Raw genomic sequence first — 20,637 nt, 5'->3', positions numbered from 1 at the left:
CTGGTACAGTTTTATGTCTAGCATCCCCCCTGATCTCAACCTCATCAAATACCTTTTGGATGAACTAGAATGAACTCCATATTGATGCCTATGGATTTAGAATGGGATGTCATGAAAGTTCGTGTGGGTATAATGGCCAGGTGCCCCAGTACTTTTGTGCATATTATGTTTACACGCATGTGTGTGTGTGTGTGTGTGTGTGTGTGTGTGTTTGTATAATGTAGTTGGTCTTCCCATCTAAATGGGGACTGTCCATTCATTTCTATGGGAAAAACCCTAACCCCAATCACTACACCCTTAACCCCCACCCAGCCCTAACCTTAATCATAAGTAACCAACCAAAATACAAGACTTTTGACACTTTTACTTTATTGATTGCATTCACAGATTTTTAAATAATTGTGCTTATCCAAATGGGAACCTGAAGAAGTCTCCCCAAAAGTAATGAAGTTCCAGGTTTTACTGAACTTTGGGGACGACTACAGATCGACACGCCTGATGTAAATTCTAATTACCTGATGTGGATGTACTGTAATTGCTACAGTAATTGGTATCTGGCCGTCATGCCGACTTCTTACCGCCAAGTGTCGTTGTTCTCCCCATTACGGCCGTCGCCTGTGAGGAGGGGCGCAGCGCAGCGAATCTCGGCTCCGTTCGGTTCGGCTTAATGAGGCTGTGCGGCTCTTCCGGCGGCTCGGTCTGCTAGGTGGGCCCACTGTTTTCCACAGCGATATCGCGAATCTTTCGGTTTTTAACTATATATTTAAAAATATATATATGCGCTTATTCCATTTCTTATTGGGTGCCTGAAGAAGAGAGAAAATGCACCGAGAAAGTGGCTTCGGCGCGGCGCCTCCGAGGGAGAGTATATGAGCAGCACCTGATGTGTAACGAGAATCTGCACGGGCAGAGTTACTTTTTGGCGTAAACAGTTACTCATTGATGTACATAGTTACTTTTTGGCGTAGATTGTTACGTTTTGGTATAAATAGTTACTTGTCGAGCTCGGGTTTCTCCTGCTTCCCCCATCAACAAGTCGGCGGTCATGAGCGAGGGGGTGTCCGATGTTCCTGCGGATCTGCTCGGTAAGATCAGGAGCCTTTACGCCGTTACATGTCAAATGTTAATCGGGGTGTGTGTCTATCGAATAATAGTCATTTCTTCTGATATTTGTTCTAAGTAACCCTGTATGATTCATCCGAGTTTGCGCTGATACAACAATTCCTGAAATTCCTGTCATCTAGCAACACACTTAAGACATTTTTAGTTATAGCCAGTGACACATTTGTGGAAAATAAGGCGTGATTAACGGACTTCCCTGTAAGTTTTCAGTAAGAGTGCAGCAACTCGGTGTTCTAAACAACCCGGTACGTTTCCTTAAATTCGCTTTATTCTAGGCTTTATTGCGTAGATGTTACTGCTGACCGACCTGTCGTGTATCCTTAGGGTAGTTAATTTTTCCCCAAGCACATCAAACATTAAAACTTAGAAATCACCCCTCCCAACCCCTCTTCTTACCAAATACTTAGTATTCACTGTGTAATTATAATCCTCCTCCCGCCAATTTTACACTCACAGTTGTGTTTTGGAGTTCAATAAAATATTTTGCCAACTTGCTTATTCTATGTTTAATATTTGTATATTTCTATATGACTTGTTACTTTTTTTAGGTATAGTTTGAAAATTGGTCTCTACTTTTCTGGCACGTCTAGTTTATTATTATTGTTATTATTATTATTAGTGTAACTTTGAAAAGGGACTCTTATTCTTTCTGATTTTCTGCTGTGGTCATAAAGAAGGGCAGATTCACTTCACTAACTTGTAGAACGTTAGTTCCTGGCTGCAGTTTCACTGGCATGGTTCACTCACACACACACACACACACACACACACACACACACACACACACACACACACACACACACACACATACACACACACACACATAAATTGCATCCCAAGGCTCTCAGAGGACAATATAACAAGACATTAGTTTTGCATTCATGCAGTCACATGGTGAAGGTTCAGCAGGGATCAGCCCTGGGCTCACTATGGAGTCACATGGATGGTCTTTGCTTCAGGACCAGCTGTCCAGAGCTGAGCCTGTATACGCAGCTGACATCTGCAGAGCATCAGCTGTTGCAGCCTGAGGAGGCCTCAGCACACGGGCACGGTCATCGTCTCTGCTGGGCTGATCATGCATGAGATTAGATCTGGGCTCTCCAACTGCGCTCATGGGCAGCCGCTGTCCAGCAGGTTTTCTATCCTACCTGGCTTCAGATGAGCCGTACCTGTTCTCAGGTAGATGCCAGGAACAGGTGTGGCTCATCAGAAGCCAAGTAGAATGGAAAACCTACAGCAGGGGTGTCGAACTCCAGTCCTGGGGGGCCGGAGCCCTGTGTAGCTTAGTCTCTTTCCCTGTTTCGCAAATGAGTCAGCTGTGATGGTAATTAGCACAAGGAGTTGAATCAGGTGTGTTAAATGAGGGGAAACCCAAAAATGTGCAGGGCTCGGGGCCCCCCAGGACTGGAGTCTGACACCCATGACCTACTGGATAGGATCTCTCTAGAACTGGAATTGGTGACCCCTGGATTAAAGTCAGCAGTTTATATGTCTGCTTGGTTTAAATGAATCATTCCACACAGTGGAATCCATTGTGGTCAGTTATTTGTCTCAGCTGGAAACTGTTAACTAGAACCCGGTTAGTATTTGTTGTCCTGTAATCAATATGCCCTTTATATCTTTCTAGTTATGCCTCCACTGCCAAGTGATTCCTAACAGTGGTTTTAGCCAACCAGTCAGTGATGTCACTGGGAGTATTTTGGGTCCAGCTGGCATGCAGAGTTTCTTCAAAGAAGAGTTTTTTATTTTTCCCATGAAAACAGTGCTGACCCAGTTCTACACTGAGTCAGTGTTACTTTCTTGGGCTGATTTGTTATGAGACCATGTTTCGTTAACAAAGCACCTTTAGAAGCTGGGCTTCGGGGAATGCAGGGTGTCCATCGAATCGTGCTTTTAACCTTTTAAATAGCGGTTCTTCAAGCGAAGGCCGCTCTCCGTTCATCGCAAACATCGTCCTGCCTTCCAGAAAGCGTTAAGGATGCCGTGGGTCGGAAGACCAGGCTGATCTTGAAGAAGAAGGTAAAACTGGAGGCAAAAGGTGACAAGTTGGAGAACAAGATTCTGGTGAGTTCGCCTGCCTCCCCACCAAGGACGGAACTGAACATCGCCGCTTATGCTGAGATCGACCTATTTTCGTTGAGATTGTTCCAAATTTGTAGCCTACGTGTAGATATTTTGTTTTTTAGATGGTATTATGCAGACTGGAATATATCCCACTGAAATGAAAATGACACTGACCCTATGTCAGAGGAGATAGTTGCACAAAGGGTTAAATGCCCCCCCCCCCCCGCATCAAGCACCTTTGCACATCTACCAGTGTGGAGGTGCATCCCACGTGGTCAAAGAAAGCGAAGTGCTCACATTCCTGCTGATTTTTAAAACAACTTCATGCCCAAAGGCTTCCTCCATACACTACAAGAAAGCTGTAATTTCACTTGCTTCTTAAAGTAGTTTTCCATGTTGTTATTCTCCTGTCCGGTGCTGGTGGATTTGGGGGGGGGGGGGGGGGGCGCAGCAGATGTGTGTTTCTGAGCAGGTCGCTGGCTGAGCGTGGTGTGGATGTGTAAGACTGGGGGTGGGCTCTATATCTGTGGGGAAATTCACAGGTGAAGCTGAGTGGAAGCACTCATGGTCTGCAGTCAGAGCTTAATTCTTGTGATCTCCAGGTTATGAGGATGTCGCCCGTCTTCTACTTTAAGAAGAAGAGAAAGTTCTTTCCTGTAGTGTACGGAGGTATGCCTTGGACCTGTCTGATTGTGAGCCCTTCCATTTCTGTGAGCACGTGGGGTGCAGCTCCACAGTGCTGGGGCTGTGATGGTACTCTGCAGTACCTCCTTTGGGCCCCCTTTGACCCAGAGGGTGTGGGGAAGGCGTCAGCGCTCCTGATCTCCTGGTCATCCTGAAAGCCCAGCACCCAGTGTAGAAGATGGGTGTGGCCTTCCTGGCTGTTTTTGGAAAGTCTGTGTAACACCAGACCGCCAGTTTGGCTCCAAGGAGGGAGGGGGGGGTGCTTTCATGCCCCTGTCTGAAAACAATGTGTGATGAAGTTTTATATATAATGTGCATATATAAAACTTGCATACGTATGAATTTGTGTGTGTATGTGTGTGTGTGTGTGATCAAATATGCATGGACACCACCTTATATAAGAACGTCCTTCTGCACATGTGAGTGTGTAGCAGGCCCACCGTGCAAACCTGTGGTGATTTGGACCAGAATTCTGACCGGTGCTTTTAACCTGTGGTTTGACTCGTCTCTGGGATTGGAATTGGACCCAGATGTCCTCTAAGGGGCTCTTCATCTCTGCCGTGGATGTAAAGTAGCCCTGCGGGAAGGCGGCCTTTCCAGCTCCCCTCTGAACATATCATCTTTAAATTTCACTGCGGCTTAGCTGGCATCTGTTGTTTACCAGAAAGCTATATGACTCGTAAATTTCATTTATTCAGACTGTAGCGTTCCGGATGCATATGCTTGTTATGTTGAACTTGATTTGAAAAAGTGCTCCCTTGGGTCGAGTCAAAGTTTTCCGTGAATAGCGGAGGGGGTATTACATAATGGCTCTGAGCGCTGCGCTTCCTGTTGGGCTTGCCAGTGTGACTGGGCACTTGGCAGGGCTCTACAGTCTTTAAAAAAAATTATAAATAAATAAATAAGCCCAGGATGGATCCACTGAATTAAAAATATACTCAGCCGACGGTGGGGCTGCTGACGCTCTGGGTGAGGTTATGCTATTATGCTGAGTGCGAAGAGCTGCAGAAAACACGTTTTGTCAGTTCATTTATATCGCAGACATTTCAGTAACACAGTATCTGGCCGCTAACTAGATAGCTGGTGTCTTTTACAAGAATCGTGATGAAATATTAAAATTAGTGTAAATGACTGTATTGTCACGCCTATAAGGTGGGCTGGCCCTGAGGGAGTAACCCAGAAACACTTGAGGTTATCTGGCTAACATCTGGGCTGGTGGCTGAAAAAATGCCGTCTTGTGGAAGCTTGTAGGCTCCAGCACTCCAGCGGCCTGTATTACGAAGCCGGGTTACTGGCTTATCGGGGTAACTTGTCGGATTTATGGTACCACAGTCGAAATGGACTTCGCATTCGTTCACTTACATTTTACCCAGACTACCTTAAATCCGGTAAGGTACTCCGATAAGCCAGTAACCCGGCTTCGTAATACAGCCCCCAGGTTTTCCGATGGAGATTCCCATGGGTGATGAACTCGGCCCATTCTCTAGGGGGGTAACATTTAGGACCCGACTGCGTGAGCTGAGAGATGTGTGCTGCTAAGCAAACATCAGAGGAGCTTGGGGCTTGTCCGGACAAGCATGTGAGTTAGGGGCTCCCTCTGTTTGGTCTTTGATGGGTGTGTGCATGAATATTTGTGGTGTTTGCCGTGCAAAGGTGCAATGTGGAGCCCTGTGAAATACGCGGCCTTGCTTATCCCATCCAGTTTGGAATCTTCCAGCTCCGACGCCCAGCTTGTCGTAACTTGACAGCAAACCTAGAGCTGGTGGGCGTCGGTGCTAGATTCAGATCCTGCCCTGTTCTTCAAAGCCCCTGGGTCCTAGTGCCTGGCCCCTACTGCTCTCGCACATGTGATGGCTGGCCATTTATCAGTGAGGCCACGCATCGTTAACATCGTGTTATATTTAGGATAAATATGCTACTTTGAGCTTTCCCTGTTGACACAGACTGTCTTTTCCTGGGCTGCTTCACTAAGAAGCCTATCAGTGTCTCAATCAAAGAATCCTGATGGAATAAAGCCTTTGTCTGTCCAGCAATACCAAAGGTCATTGTGGAGTAAATGTTTATTTAGGAAGCTTGGTCTCTAGTAGGGTTAGAATATTTATTTCTCATGTACACCCTCCTATTTTTGTAGTATGAAATCAGTGTGGTATGTTTGATGAATGCATCATAGGGTGATCAGGAATCCATGGCACAGAGGACACTGAGTTAGGACAGGATTTGTAAACACCAGTTCAATTCAGAGGACCTGGATTTCACTTAAGCACTGAGTTCTTGCCGTGTGCTGATTGGTCAGTCTCCTATAATCATGCATGTGTCACTAATGTTAATGTGAAGCAGCTGGATGAGTCTTTCAAACAAGGAAACAAACCACAGACAAATCACAGGAACTGAACTAATTAGCCAAGTGCAGAAGCCTTTCAATTTAAAAGTAGTTTGTAAAACCTGAAGTAGCTCAGTGTCCTCACTGATCACCATAAATGTTCCTCTCTTCTAGATCATTCACTTTTAGTGTGTTCCTCCTCTCTGTGCAGTGCTCCTCTCTGCGACTCCTTGGCTCCCCTTCTCTCAGTGCAGTGCTCCTCTCTACGACTCCTTGGCTCCCCTTCTCTCAGTGCAGTGCTCCTCTCTGTGAGTCATTGGTTCCTCCCACTGTCGGTGCAGTGCTCCTCTCTGCAACTCCTTGGCTCCCCTTCTCTCAGTGCAGTGCTCATCTCTGTGAGTCATTGGTTCCTCCCACTGTCGGTGCAGTGCTCCTCTCTGCGACTCCTTGGCTCCCCTTCTCTCAGTGCAGTGCTCCTCTCTGCGACTCCTTGGCTCCCCTTCTCTCAGTGCAGTTCTCCTCTCTGTGAGTCATTGGTTCCTCCCACTGTCGGTGCAGTGCTCCTCTCTGCGACTCCTTGGCTCCCCTTCTCTCAGTGCAGTGCTCCTCTCTGTGAGTCATTGGTTCCTCCCAATGTCGGTGCAGTGCTACTCCATGTGATTCCTTGGCTTCTCCTGGGCTTCTGTCTATGAGGTCCTGGCTCCACTGTGGGCACCCTGAGCTCCTTTCATGTCATTGAACTAATTAAAATTCTCATTTTTACACTTCTTTTGCTCATCAGCAATGCCCGATAAACTTCTGTGAGCCGTCTATTATTGTGCCTGTTCGCTGAATTTAGTACGTGCCCTAGTTCTGTGTTCTGGGGAGGAAAAACTAGGTGTCATATCATATTTTCGCTCTAATATAATAAAATTCATGTGTTTCATCATCCTTGACTGCTGCAACTGTGAAACGGCTATTCAGCGGATCCAGATGTTGTGTATGTTTTGTTGGAAGCATAAAGTTATGCTGCTCTACCCACTAATGAATGTTAATAACAATTTCTTTGAAGATGCTTCACCGTGTAATTGGCTTAGAAGCTAATTTCTCCTTCTGTCGAGTTATTTATTTTTTAGGGTGTTTCCACCTTGGATGTTCTGCCAAACGAATACATCTCATTTTCCACTGGGATTTTTGTGTGTTTTTTTGCAGTGGGTGGGGCAGGATGGAGAATATGCTGGGCAGACATAATGCAAATTCATGCATCATGGATAAAATGTGCCATGAGGTAGTAAGAGTAGCATCCAGCATGAGGGCACTTTTTCCAGTCTCATTTGCTCGCATGCAGCCAGAATTTATATGGCTTTTATATAGAGTCTGAGGTCCCATGGCACCCGGGCTGATTACGTGAGTTAAAATCTAATTTCTTTATACCGTACCTCCCGATTACATTCCAGAATTGAGGATGTAAGTCAGTCTGGGCTTATCTCTATTATTATAGAGGAGAGGTCAGATATGCTTTACAACACGAGATACAATATCACACACTCTTAACTAAAGCTCTGTAGTGTACAAACTCTTTTCTGCCTAACGTCAAAGTAGTGCGATTTAACTAATATAGTGCAAATACTGTACTGTAGTTCATCATTGCATCAACTACATACATGTACAAATTTTTAAGTTGGGTATAAGCTGTGTGGCAGGTAGCGCAATCTGTTTCGGTTCTGGCCGAATGTCACCTGCGTGGTAAAGTACATCTGCGAATGTCCACTCTGTCTGCTTCAGACGTCTCTCTATTCATTTTATTAAGGTTCTTATGGGACTTTGGATGTAAGCATGATAGGACACAAGTCGATGGGTGACTGCATTGAGGTTGCTCCTATTGACAGTTATTTGAATTAGATTAATAAAAATCGCTTGGGGGAGTGACAGTGTGGGCAGGTGGAATGCAGACGCTGCTTTTCTTGGAATGCTTAGTGGTTGGGTTAAGTGGTGTTGGTGGGGCTGGTGTGCAGCCCTCTGTCTGCGTGCATCTTCACTTGTGCTCCTGAAAGATGATGTGTCCTTACCCATTCGTCCAAAGACGGATATTGAAATCCCGCGCCCTTCCCTTGCTCCTTTTAACTACAATAAACCTTCATTATCTTAAAGGACAAACCATTTGTCAGGCTGCTGTGTCAGGAACGTACTTTGACTGGAGATCACGGCCTCCGTGGTTTTTGTCATGTTTTAATTTCGATGGTCTTGGTTCCGCTTCTGTTATGATGCAGATATTATCTGATCTGTTGACGTATTTTATCTGGGCTTAAGGTTCAGAACGGAATGAGCCATCCACTTAGACAGTTTAAATTATTGCACGTCTGCATTTTCATTTTGAGGCTATTGGATGTCCAATTTTCCTGTGATTATGAATCGGCAGATGCTGGCGTGTGTTTTGCTGCTAGGGTCTGTGTAATCATATCACCTTGTCTGAGACTGAGATGTCAGCAGCAGGTGGAAGGTGGATAAACAGTGAGCAACCATGATGTTTGAGGTGGGAGTGTGTGCTGCTTCATGGTGTGTTTTTGTTTGTTTGTTTGTTTCGTTCGTACTCCTCAGGTCTACCACCAAAAACTGCCGACCTTGGTGTGAACCCTGACCTTCTGTACGCCCTTCCAATGTTTTTAAGGGCTTGTTCCTCTCTTCCCGGTGCAGTGACCTCTTGGCCTTATTGTGAGTGTTTTTGCGTCCCTCAATATGAACCAAAAGTGTGGTCTGGGTAGCTGGAGAACCTCTCAGCAGGCAACATGGGAGCAGGCCAACATCTGGCCCAACAGGGGCCACATCTGGGTGAGGCACGTTTGTTTAGCTCCAAACTCAGTCCTGGGGATTTTATCCATACAAGCTCACTTTTTCCGGTGCGCTTGTGAACGAACGTTGTTGGGATCGGTGAAAAGAGTATATGTCAGCAGTGCTGGACGTTTTTTTTCCACTTTCTGAACTCCATGATGTTCTGTGTCTTCTGAGTGAACTTCCGATTAGTCCCTGTTCTCCACATAAACGTGTAGAGTTTTTTTGAGCTGAACCTCGGAACCATCATGTGGAATGTGTTATTAATGTGCTGTGGAATATCGGTGTCTGGCGGACATTAGGTAATGCCGTAGTAATGTGTGAGTGTGAGTTGCAGGCCGCTTCATCACTGCAGTAATAAGTACTGGCAGCTGGATCACCAGCAGTCTGACCCTTTTTTTTTTGACTAAACAGACTGTTCTTTCAGTATGAAAGTGTTTGTGGTGGGGGGGACACAGACCATGATCTCCAGACAAAAACACTGACTGCACAGTAGGCCTCCTGAGACCTGATTTATGTGCGTAAACCCCCCCCCTCCCCCTGTGCTTTTTAACAATTGTTGTGATTAGGTTAATGGTCAGAGCTCTGTGTTGATATGACAAGTATTATAGTCCAAACACATTGTAGCTATTGAGGTCCAGGGTGTGGAAACAGACTTTGCCCCCAGAGAGACTCTAGTGTGTGTTAAAGAGGATACCCCCCCCAAACCCCTCCCCCAGGAGCTTTATGTAGACTGACTCATGTACTTTCATTATTACAAATTGGCAGTCTGGAAAAGTGAAGAAATATTTACACAGATTTTTTTTTTATAGTGTCTTTTTGGAAAATGAAGTGAGAGCGATGTCAGGGGGTCTGATCAGAGAGGTCAAAGCCTCAATCCAAAGGTCTTTACAGAGAGTATCTCTGATACCTCCGCTACTCCTTATGGTCTTTTGCTCTGAACAGGCCGTGCTAAATATTGTCAGAATAAAAGTGCAACCAGAATGACCACGAGGAAGTGAAGAGGCGAATGTCAGCGACCCCCCCCCCCCCCCCCCCACGTACTGTGTGGCTGTTCACTGGTGTCCTGAGCTGTTTTCCCGGTGGGGGAATCTCAGCTCGGGTCAGCTGAGCTCGGCTCAGCCTCTGGTGTGGTTCAGGTTTCATGTTTGCTTCCGTGATTGGATGCTTCAGATTTTGTGGGGCGGGGATTATGGGGCAGGTCTGAGTCTTGCAGCCGTCTTATTGTGGTTCTGGGTTTTGTAGGCCTTTGGTGCCAACTGATGTACCACATTCGCCCTGTCTGATCCTCTGGGGGCCGGAGACGTCGTCCCGATTGGCGGCACTCCCACGCCGCCGGCCGTCATGCATCGCTCTGCTTTATGCAGCTGGAGCGTTTGCGTCTCTTATGTTAACTGATGTTTCTCTCAGCATTGAAAATGGCCACTTCCACTAACTGGGGATCCGTGAGACTTCCCAGAAAAGCCTCTGGATTTGAGCCAGTGTAGGAACAGATCACATGAGTCTGATATGACCGCTGCTGGCCCCTGTGGCAGTGAGTGAATCAGTAGCAGAAGCAGGAAGTGAGGATGGGGGTGAGCTTTGCATTCCACTGACTGCTTGGTCCACATCATCTATAGTATGCCAAACATGGCTACGGTTCTACTGTAAAATAGTAACCTCGCCTTTAAGGTCCGGAACATTGTCTTCTGAAATATCTATGGCAGACATTCTCTGATGCATACTTATCAAATGTTCAGCTGTGAAATATCTTTGGCCTCCAGAAGGAAATCATTAACCAAACAGGAAATATTTGTTTTAAAGAAGCTGAACGTTATGGTATTTTGAGAAATTGTTAGCAATTTATTTTTTTTTAGTCTCTCGTCATAGCCTTCAGACTCCGTGGGATGTTGCGCTTTGATTTAGGTAAACATCTAGATTAGCATTTTGTAATCAGCCCGGATGAATTAAGCTGGAAGGGAATGGTGCTAAACACCAGGATTTCTCGTGGATTCCTTGTCCTGGTCTTCTGGTCCACCTTAACATTCACTCAGATCCTTCTGCCCCCTCACAGGCTTTGTCCTTCCATCGGATCTACCTTCTGAGCACCCGTCTCCCCAGCAAGGTGAGTCACATGGTCTGTCAGTTACTTCCTGTCCTAGAATTTGACTGTATTATAAGGAGTCACATGTTGTCCTGGAAGGACCTTATGAACTGTGGTAACACTCCAGACATATTGAGGCTGGAAAATCAGTAGTCTGCATTTAGTAATGAGGAAAAATGCTTAAAACTTCACCTCAGGTTTTAAGGGATAATTTTTTACACATTTTTCATAAAACAGAATGCCAAAACCTACTACGTAGCATACACCTTGACGTGGTTGTAGATATACTTTTCATTTTATTAAACAGTATTGAAGTGTGGGATCCTGTCACTGTTTTGGTCCCTCATCCACACCGAACAATGGGCATAAAGTACCTTGAGAGGACTTTCCTTTAGGCCATGTTTTTCCCCCCCCTGAATTCCTCCCGAAGCTGTGCAGATAATTGCGTATGGACTTGTTCCCCGCACGGCTCAGCCTGCCACCGCGGAATTCCAGGCTCGCGGATCCTTCTAAAGCTCTATGGCCTGAACCGGTCCCCGGGCAGGCTGGTGCTTGCTGGGGAACATCTGAGGATCCGTCTGGCACTGGGGCTGGCATTCTGAGTGTGTCCGTGCAGCATTCGGGTTTGTCCCAGAGGGTCTCCAGCACCTATGTGGGCGTCTGGGCCTTCGCCTTCCACACATAGAGTCTAACGAACACAAGACCGTGGGATTATGGGAAATGGGGTTTTTCAGATGCCACGAACGCAGAGGTACGATGCAGGGTTGGCATCGTAATGGGTTTCCAGCGTCCTTCCGGTGCAAGGTGGAGTGATTTTTGTGAGGGCGTCCCCAGCCGTACTGCCTTTCGTCACCCGAATCGCCTTGTGTGGTGACAGTTAAGGAGTTTTTTTCACCGCACCAGGTACTGAACTTTTGGTAGTTCAAGTCTTCAAGGTATCGGTTTTCCACTGGGTTTGGCGCTGAATCACATCACAGCGCAATTGTACTGGATTCAAAAAATGGCTGTAGGATATCATGCTGGGCGATGTGCAGTATTAATACCAATATTGCCTCTCGCCCTACCTCAAAGAACTTATCAACACGCAACACGTTCCCTCCGTTCTATACAGGCAAACCTCCTCCACAAACCAAGAACCAATCTAAAGACTATGGGAGATAGATGGGAGGCTTTCTGTGCTGCTGCTCCACGCCTATGGAACGCCCTCCCTGACTTCCTGAGGGCACCACAACCCACTGACTGTTCTAAAAAGCATCTAAAGACATTTCTTTTTAACAAAACCTTTGGTTCCTCCACTTAGAGGTTTTAAAATTGTTCACTTTTAAACTAACTATTTTGTCTCTCTTATTTTAACTTGTAGCCCTTTGAGATCTTGTGATGTAAAGGGCATTATAAATAAAATGTAGTATTATTATTATTATTGCACGTTATTCACATACAATTCTTACATCACTAGTCAGCTATATTAAGAGATTCTCTTCTTTTGCTTTCAATTCTGTACAGACATTATAGTGCAGGCAGTTACTTTCGCCAGTGTTTTTTACTCTTACACTGTTATAGGAAAAAAAAAGCTTTGCAAGCTTTGACATTTTACTTACAGTATTCCTTTTATAGGTCATGTTTAACAATCAGTTTAAAGTTGACCTCCGCTGCGTTTGCATGAGCGCTGCATGCGTTCTCCAAGACAACAACTTTCATCCTTGCCATTTAAATCACTCGAATAAATACCCCAGTTTTTATTACAACAAAATCACATTGCTATATTTATAACAAAATCACTTCGCTAGGATAGCAGTGCTGTATGCCTGCTGTATTAGTATATTCAGAAAAATACTTTTTAATTTCTTGTCATGCCATCTGCATCTTTTTGTTATATGTTCTCACGACCAAATTTTTAAATTTTTTTTTTTTTAATTCGTTTATCATCAGTTTCTGAATTTTCAAGGTGCCGTTTATATTGTGTTTCAGAGGCGGGTTATTTGCATAACCAATCGACAGAGGAAGCGTTTTGAGTCCCGCCCGGAGTAACGGGGCGGGGGCGTGCCTGTGGCTGAAAGTGCCGAAGTACCCCAGCTGGTTTGGAACTTTCGGTACTACAACTTTTGGTACTAGTACTTGACCGGATGTAAATGGAAAAGCGAAAGTTCCATACTTGGTGCGGACGGAAAAAACGCCCTTAGCGGGGATTTTGGAGGATCCGCATACCTGAAAGGCAGATTTACGCATAACTGACCAGAAGAGAGCACAAGCACTATCTGTCCCGACGGAGGAATGCGTACCAAGCCTTAACAGGTTATTCGCTCTCACCTCCCTTAGTGCTCCCTTCTCTATCACCGATGCTTCGCTCGTTTGCTCACCGCTGCTGTTTTGTCTGTCTGCTTGCAAGGTGACTGTTGGGCTTTGTGTAGGCCTTGTGTAGGGTTCTGCAGGGCTTTTTCAGCCTTGCTGTTGCCGGCGGGGGGTGTGTCCCTCGCCGCTTCCCCGGATCTCGCATTTGGGTCTGGGGCCTGGCGGGTGTCTCTCTCCGGCAGTCATAAATGTAAATATGCAGCGGGGTGAGTTAATAACTTCCTGAATGGACAGGATGCTCTCTCTGTAGCATCCTGCCTGCTGGTGCTGCTCTCTGCTTCGCAGTAACTCTCTGAGGAACGCTGAGACGCGCGTCACGGTGCGGCAGAACGGGGCCGCGGTGACTTTCTCTATTCCGGCTGTGGGACACAATGGGGGGGCGGGGGGGGGATGTGTGCCTGTGGCTGAAAGGAGCCCCTGCACCCCTTGAAGAGGTGCAGTGTCATGAATGTGAATGAGTCTGGATGAATCGGCTGGCTTTAGCCACACTCTCGGTGGGAGGGGGAAGAGTAGGAATTCCCCCCAGTCTCCGTCCCTCTATCCCTGGCAGGCTTTCCCAGATTCCTGTGCCCCCCCCCCCCCTTCCCGTTTGTCCCATCTGTAATCTGATTCCCCAGCGACTAAGTGCCTGTTTGTTTACGTCTTGCTGAGTGGCTAGAAGTTACAGCGAGAGCTTGTTTGTCTAAAATCTTCCCTTTGTGTATGAAATACTCGGCTTCTCTGTGAACTGGTGGCTCGTCGGTGCAGATCAGCGGATGCCGGAGGATTTGGGGTCTCAGGCTGCAGTGCGGCCCCTTAAAAACAAACGATCAAACGTCGGCAACCTGGGAATGTGGGAGTCGGGGACTTGGGCACCGTGCAGGGCGGCCGGGCTGCTCTGGGTCCCACGGGTCCGATATCGCCCAGATTCCCCCGTTTCCCAGCAGCTCAGCCACCTTTTGGGGGCTATTTCAAAATGCCTGAAGTGCTACAGACACTCACAGATATGCAGCTTGTATATATGTATATATATATAATGTAACTGACCCCTGAGGATGTGTGTTAACGGGGCCATTATTACTTTATGTACCTCTGGGCCAGTAAATCCTATAGGGCAGTGACAGTGTTTCTCAGCCGGGGGGTAGGGGCACCATTTTTATTGGGTGGTGGAGTGTGTGGTTAAAAAAAATATATTGAAAATATATATATATATTTCTTTCTTTTGCATGAAGGCATTGTGCTACTATTACTGCACTTTTTTGTAAAATAAGTTTGGTTCAAAATGTAATAAATGTGAGTCATAAATTCATGACTAGGGAAGAATGTGGGTCCTGAGGCTAAAGTAGAGATGCTGGTTGGCGGGGGGGGGGGGGGGGGGGGTCTGGCGGGCAGAGCTGGGTGCCCCAGCGGTGACGCTCACCTAAGCTCCCATGGGCATCGACCAGCCCTGAGGTACCTTTAGGTAATTCCTGATGCCTCATGACTGCGCTTTACCAACACGATCCCACCTGATCTGTATGTCTCTTAATTCAGTAAAACTTAGAACATACTTGCAGTTTTGTTATGTGCCTGCAAGGCTTAAACAGGATCCGTCTCCCTCCCTTTTACCTGCTTGATGACTCCCTCTTCGTCTGCCTGTCTTACCAGGTCGAGCAGACCTTTAATTATCTGGAGCTCCAGGGAATCACGAGTAACAAGCCTGTGCAGGTAAGTCCCGGCTGCGGCTGAGCGACTCCAGTCAGGCAGCCGGCCCACACGTCGCCCGCTGAAACGCCACACTAGCAGACACCGCTAAAGCTTTCACAGCGGTTTCTCCCCGAGCTGGACGGGAATTCCTGACGGTTTTGCCTCAGTCCTGAAATGTGAACCCACAGCGGTTTTGAGTCGTTCTGTGGGATTAGCAGTGTGAATGTTTTTTTAATGTGACCTTAGTGCAGTTTTATATTGTCTGAACATTAGAAATTTTTATTTAAGTATAAAAATAACACTGTAAAAAAAAAAAGTATTGATGTATAATATGGGTGAAGTTTGTATTTAATGTTTAAATATGCAGTTTGACCCTTATGTCCAGAGGTGGGAGGGTCCAGACCAAGATTATGTTTCACCCATTTGGTTGAGTCCTCTGTGACTCTGACTCTATACTCAACTGGTTGGTTGAAACAAAATCTTGGTCTGGATTTTACTCTATGGACCAGAATTACTCACCCGGCTATGTCTGATCACCAGGCTGCCTTTTTGCTCTTATAAATTTGCATGGGAGTGTGTGTGTGACATTAGGAGGACTCCTTTTGTGTTAATGTATGTGAATTTGCCCCCCCCTTCATCGACAGCTGCTGCTGGAGTTTGACAGGGGCCTTGTATCTCTGAAGTTGGCCTCCTCCGAGGACGTGGATGAGGTTCTGGCTCACGTCGGTGTCCGTCTGCAGGAGATCTGCATGTCCCCTGCGTAGGTCACTGTGCCCTCCTTGCCTTTTCAGGCCGGACTGGACCTCGTGCTCTGCGTAGATGGTCCCGTCGGTCTTGTTTTACTGGGGATCACCCCCTGCCTGTCCCCTGCGTAGGTCACCGTGCCCTCCCTGCCATTTCAGGCCGGACTGGACCTCGTGCTCTGCGTAGATGGTCCCGTCGGTCTTGTTTTACTGGGGATCACTCCCTGAGTAGGTCACCGTGCCCTCCCTGCCATTTCAGGCCGGACTGGACCTCGTGCTCTGTGTAGATGGTCCCGTCGGTCTTGTTTTACTGGGGATCACCCCCTGCCTGTCCCCTGCGTAGGTCACCGTGCCCTCCCTGCCATTTCAGGCCGGACTGGACCTCATGTTCTGCGTAGATGGTCATGTTGGCCTTATTCTCTTGGAAGTGAGGAGATCTGCTTGTTCTGCCTTTCTGTCTGTGGTGCTCTGGGTGGCCTGAGCCTGCAGGGCGGCTCTCTGTGACGCCTGAGATTTCCTCCCCTTCTTGTGACTCCTCCAGGAGGATGATGAAGAAGCTGTCTGTGGAGCCGCCCGAGCGGATGTCCCACCTGCAGGCCCTGTGGGAGAATGTTCCGGAACCCGGACCTTGTGGTTAAGTACAAGAGCTGACCTCAGGATAGGTTGGGGGTCAAGGTCAGGGTTTTCCATCTGGAACGCCTCCGCTGCCATTGGGGGGGCCAGGCAATTCAGATATTGTTTTCCTGTGGGATTTTGGGTCATATTTTATTATTTACATGACTTGAATGTTCTTTAATGCTTATTACATGATAACAGTACACTGAGTACAAGAGCAAATTTCCCTGGTGAAGATGTTAACCTCAGGACCATCTCAGAAAGGTCATCTACACATGGGCAATCCATGGTCATTATTGTTTTGAGTCTTTATTTGTATCTAAGCAGAGTAAAGTTTAAAGCTAGTTTTGCTGGCTGCTGATGGGGGCACTTGTACTGGCAGCCTTTGGCCTGCAGGGGACCAGCTGTTTGACCTGACCCAGACTTTTCTGTCCTCGATGTCTCTCCCAGGGGGCTTTTCCCAGACCTACAAGTGTGTTTGTGACTGGCTGGGGCTTCCTTACAGAGATGAGGTGCAGTGGGTGAGTTGCACTGGACTGTTTCCCATGAGGCCCTGCTCCATGACTCGTTCTGGGGCACCATGTGACACCATATGATTTTCCTAATTTGCATTTTTTCATGAATTCCTTATCATTCCTGCTTCTTGCTCCCCCTTCCCCTCATTTCCAGTTTTATATCATTCCCACTTCACCTTTTGATTCGTCTGTATTGGCTTTGCGTTTTTTTTTTTTTTTTTTTTTTATGAGTTAATTAAACCTGTTCAGCATGTCTCGCTTTTTATACCTTACAGGATGTGGACACAATCTATTTGACTCAAGACACAAGGGAGCTCAACTTACAAGACTTCATTCATCTTGAAAACAGGTAACTCTAGCTGCCCACTGAGTTCTGTAGACAGCAACAGCTTTTGCGCGAAAGGTTTTTTTTTCATCGCTGTTTCTCCCAGTAATGAGCAGCTGATTCTGTTCACTCAGTGTCTAATTTATTAAGCTGCACGTCGACAGCAACAACACGACGCCGCAAATAACGAGTCATTTAGCTTAAGCGGGATGCATTCAGCACACCGGCAGTCAGGAGGTTCACTTACTCTTCAGTTAAGCATTAGAATGATGAAGACGCCTGATCATGATTTGCAGGGTTACCAACTCCGGTCAGCTGACTGGATTGAGATTTTCCAATTCGAGACAAATCTGCACACATATTTACATGCACGTAACCATGTAAATAATCTGCAGGGTTTGCAGACTGTCCTAACGCTAATTTTATGTAGCTAATTTTAGGTTAGTGGAATGTAAATTTATTCTTGCGTGAGCAGGAGAATCTGAAAGTTTGCGTGTCGCACCAGATGTGTGAGAGTTGGCGTCCCTGGACTGCCGGTGCCTATGTAGTAGTTTCAGCGTCTCAGAAGCTGCCACCCCTCCTGAGATTTGCACTCACTGCGGTGTGTAAGATTCACAGAGGAAGGTGCAGTGAACAAAAAGCATGCAGTTAGGGGGCAGTTCCTTGGATGAAAGCGCCTTTGCTGATGAGAGACGGCAGAGGAGAATGGCCAGACTCGTTAAAGCTAACGGGGAGGTCACGAGTGTACTGATAGGCGCCGACGGGGACCGACCTTCGCAGGGGGAGCGACTCCACCACATCCGCGCTTGACCAGCAGTGCTCCAGCGTGCAAGACTTAGTGAAACTGGGCAGTGAAGCCTGCCTAGGGTGCCACTGGAACTTCCACGGGCACTGCAGCGGCAACAGTGCTGGCAGATGTCTCTACAAGTAAAACTCATCTGGAGGGAAAGTGGGATCTGGGATCCTGGGTCTGCACATCTACTCAAGTGGCCGCTGAATGTATTTTTTTAAAGCATGTTAAGCTGTTATGAAACAGTCTGTCTGATGTTGACAAGTACTTGTTTTATCTGTCCCAGAGACCTAGTGGCCATCCTTGCCGTCCTTGAATACAACCAGTGGTTCACGAAGCTCTCGATAAAGGATTACAAGCTGGTATGTTTGTGTTCCACCGGCTCGAACATCGGACACTTGTAACGTCTGCGGTGTCCAACTCCGCACAGCTGGGTCTGCTTCTGTCAGGCCGCTCCGTGTTGGTGGCAGCGGCTTCATGTTTGGCGTCTCAGAGAATGAAAAACTCCCATGGTATTCGTTTAAGTTAATGCGGCCATTAATGACGCATTAAAAATTCCCAAGGCCGGCTTCCTTATTCTGAATTTTTGTTGTTAGCCGAACGCTAGTCCTGAAGAACTTGTTGGTGCAGAGTGAATAATGCGGTGAAATGTAATTTATGCTACTTAAGTGCTTCCTTACCTCACGCTGCTTTGTTGGGTATGTTACATGCACGGCAAAGAAGTGTGGGTTTGACGGCAGGCTTTGGCGGCGGGGGGGCCTGGGGCTTGGATGCTTGGGATGTCTGAAAGGGCAGGATATGAAGTATTACTTAATGGTTTATGAGCTGCGGCAGCTGTGGTTTAGATGGTCAGAGCTTTCTCATCTCACAGCCTGCCTGACCTCAGTACTGTCTCTCTGCTTTAATATGGTCAACCTCCAACTTGAATAACAGTCTCAGATATGTTGAGTCACTTCCTTTTGAGGTAATTTGTGGGCAAAACAGTTGCCTCTGGGCTGCCCAGGGACAGAGAGGTAAAGTGACCACAAGTGACCGTGAGGCGCTGTCAGGTTTGGTCTCCCCCTGGTCTCTGGAGCTTCTGTAAGAATCTCACAATGCTGTCTCTGGGGGGAACTGCCCGGACTCGCCCAGCTTCACACCCCCCACGGATCTGTATCACGCTCCCGTTTGATAGAGGGCCCGTCCTTTCCCAGAAGCGCCATTCAGACCATGTTGCTCTGGGGGAGGGCGCCCCCTGCAGTGACACTGCTGCCATACCAAACGCATATTTGTGATGCTGTTACACCACCAGCTCACAGTGCTGTCGCCAGTGCCCCACAGGGGACATCTCCGCCAAAACCTCCCCAGTGCACAGCCAGGAACCGTAAGAGAATCATTTGTATGTACATTATGCCAATAATGTTGACTATCCTGTAAAAATGGTGCATGTCCCAGGTCTGGGGTATATTAGACGGTAAAATAACATTCGGTACATGCATCCGATATGCTGAATGCAGAATAAGTGGGCAGGGGTAAAGATCTTAGTGAGTTAGTCATTCTGTTTTCGTTCCTCTGCACGCCTCCTGCATTGCTCCCTCCTGTTCTGCCGGCCTGTACCTCTCTGTGGCGTTCCGGTACATGCGGTCATGGTTCCCAAACGGCCTACTTTTGTTCACTGTCAGTCTGTACCTCTCTGTGGCGTTCCGGCACATGCGGTCATGGTTCCCAAACGGCCTACTTTTGTTCACTGTCAGTCTGTACCTCTCTGTGGCGTTCCGGCACATGCGGTCATGGTTCCCAAACGGCCTACTTTTGTTCACTGTCAGTCTGTACCTCTCTGTGGCGTTCCGGCACATGCGGTCATGGTTCCCAAACGGCCTACTTTTGTTCACTGTCAGTCTGTACCTCTCTGTGGCGTTCCGGCACATGCGGTCATGGTTCCCAAACGGCCTACTTTTGTTCACTGTCAGTCTGTACCTCTCTGTGGCGTTCCGGCACATGCGGTCATGGTTCCCAAACGGCCTACTTTTGTTCACTGTCAGTCTGTACCTCTCTGTGGCATTCCGGTACATGCGGTCATGGTTCCCAAACGGCCTACTTTTGTTCACTGTCAGTCTGTACCTCTCTGTGGCGTTCCGGTACATGCGGTCATGGTTCCCAAACGGCCTACTTTTGTTCACTGTCAGTCTGTACCTCTCTGTGGCGTTCCGGCACATGCGGTCATGGTTCCCAAACGGCCTACTTTTGTTCACTGTCAGTCTGTACCTCTCTGTGGCATTCCGGTACATGCGGTCATGGTTCCCAAACGGCCTACTTTTGTTCACTGTCAGTCTGTACCTCTCTGTGGCATTCCGGTACATGCGGTCATGGTTCCCAAACGGCCTACTTTTGTTCACTGTCAGTCTGTACCTCTCTGTGGCGTTCCGGCACATGCGGTCATGGTTCCCAAACGGCCTACTTTTGTTCACTGTCAGTCTGTACCTCTCTGTGGCGTTCCGGCACATGCGGTCATGGTTCCCAAACGGCCTACTTTTGTTCACTGTCAGTCTGTACCTCTCTGTGGCGTTCCGGCACA

General features: G+C 47.3%; 1 protein-coding gene across 5 annotated transcripts in view; it reads left to right on the top strand.

Moving 5' to 3' along the window:
• Positions 1-694: 694 nt before the first annotated feature.
• LOC125719068 (F-actin-uncapping protein LRRC16A-like) overlaps positions 695-20,637 on the top strand; it is a 40,610-nt gene continuing 20,667 nt past the window's right edge. For 4 of the 5 annotated variants that reach the window (XM_048993523.1, XM_048993522.1, XM_048993521.1 and 1 more), the window contains exons 1-9: positions 695-1,085; positions 3,089-3,186; positions 11,052-11,102; positions 15,057-15,116; positions 15,740-15,855; positions 16,380-16,471; positions 16,904-16,974; positions 17,244-17,317; positions 18,370-18,445. In XM_048993523.1, the coding sequence (XP_048849480.1) occupies positions 1,046-1,085; positions 3,089-3,186; positions 11,052-11,102; positions 15,057-15,116; positions 15,740-15,855; positions 16,380-16,471; positions 16,904-16,974; positions 17,244-17,317; positions 18,370-18,445 (678 nt within the window). In that variant the 5' untranslated portion in view covers positions 695-1,045. Of the gene's footprint in view, positions 1,086-3,088; positions 3,187-11,051; positions 11,103-13,070; positions 13,374-15,056; positions 15,117-15,739; positions 15,856-16,379; positions 16,472-16,903; positions 16,975-17,243; positions 17,318-18,369; positions 18,446-20,637 lie in introns of those variants that run through there. The other variant, XM_048993525.1, reaches the window with a different exon arrangement.

This window comes from Brienomyrus brachyistius, chromosome 23 (genome assembly GCF_023856365.1).
Source record: "Brienomyrus brachyistius isolate T26 chromosome 23, BBRACH_0.4, whole genome shotgun sequence".
In the NCBI taxonomy this organism is placed as follows: domain Eukaryota; kingdom Metazoa; phylum Chordata; class Actinopteri; order Osteoglossiformes; family Mormyridae; genus Brienomyrus; species Brienomyrus brachyistius.
The sequence above is the reverse complement of the archived record's forward strand: the minus strand, read 5'-3'. Positions and strand labels throughout refer to the sequence as shown.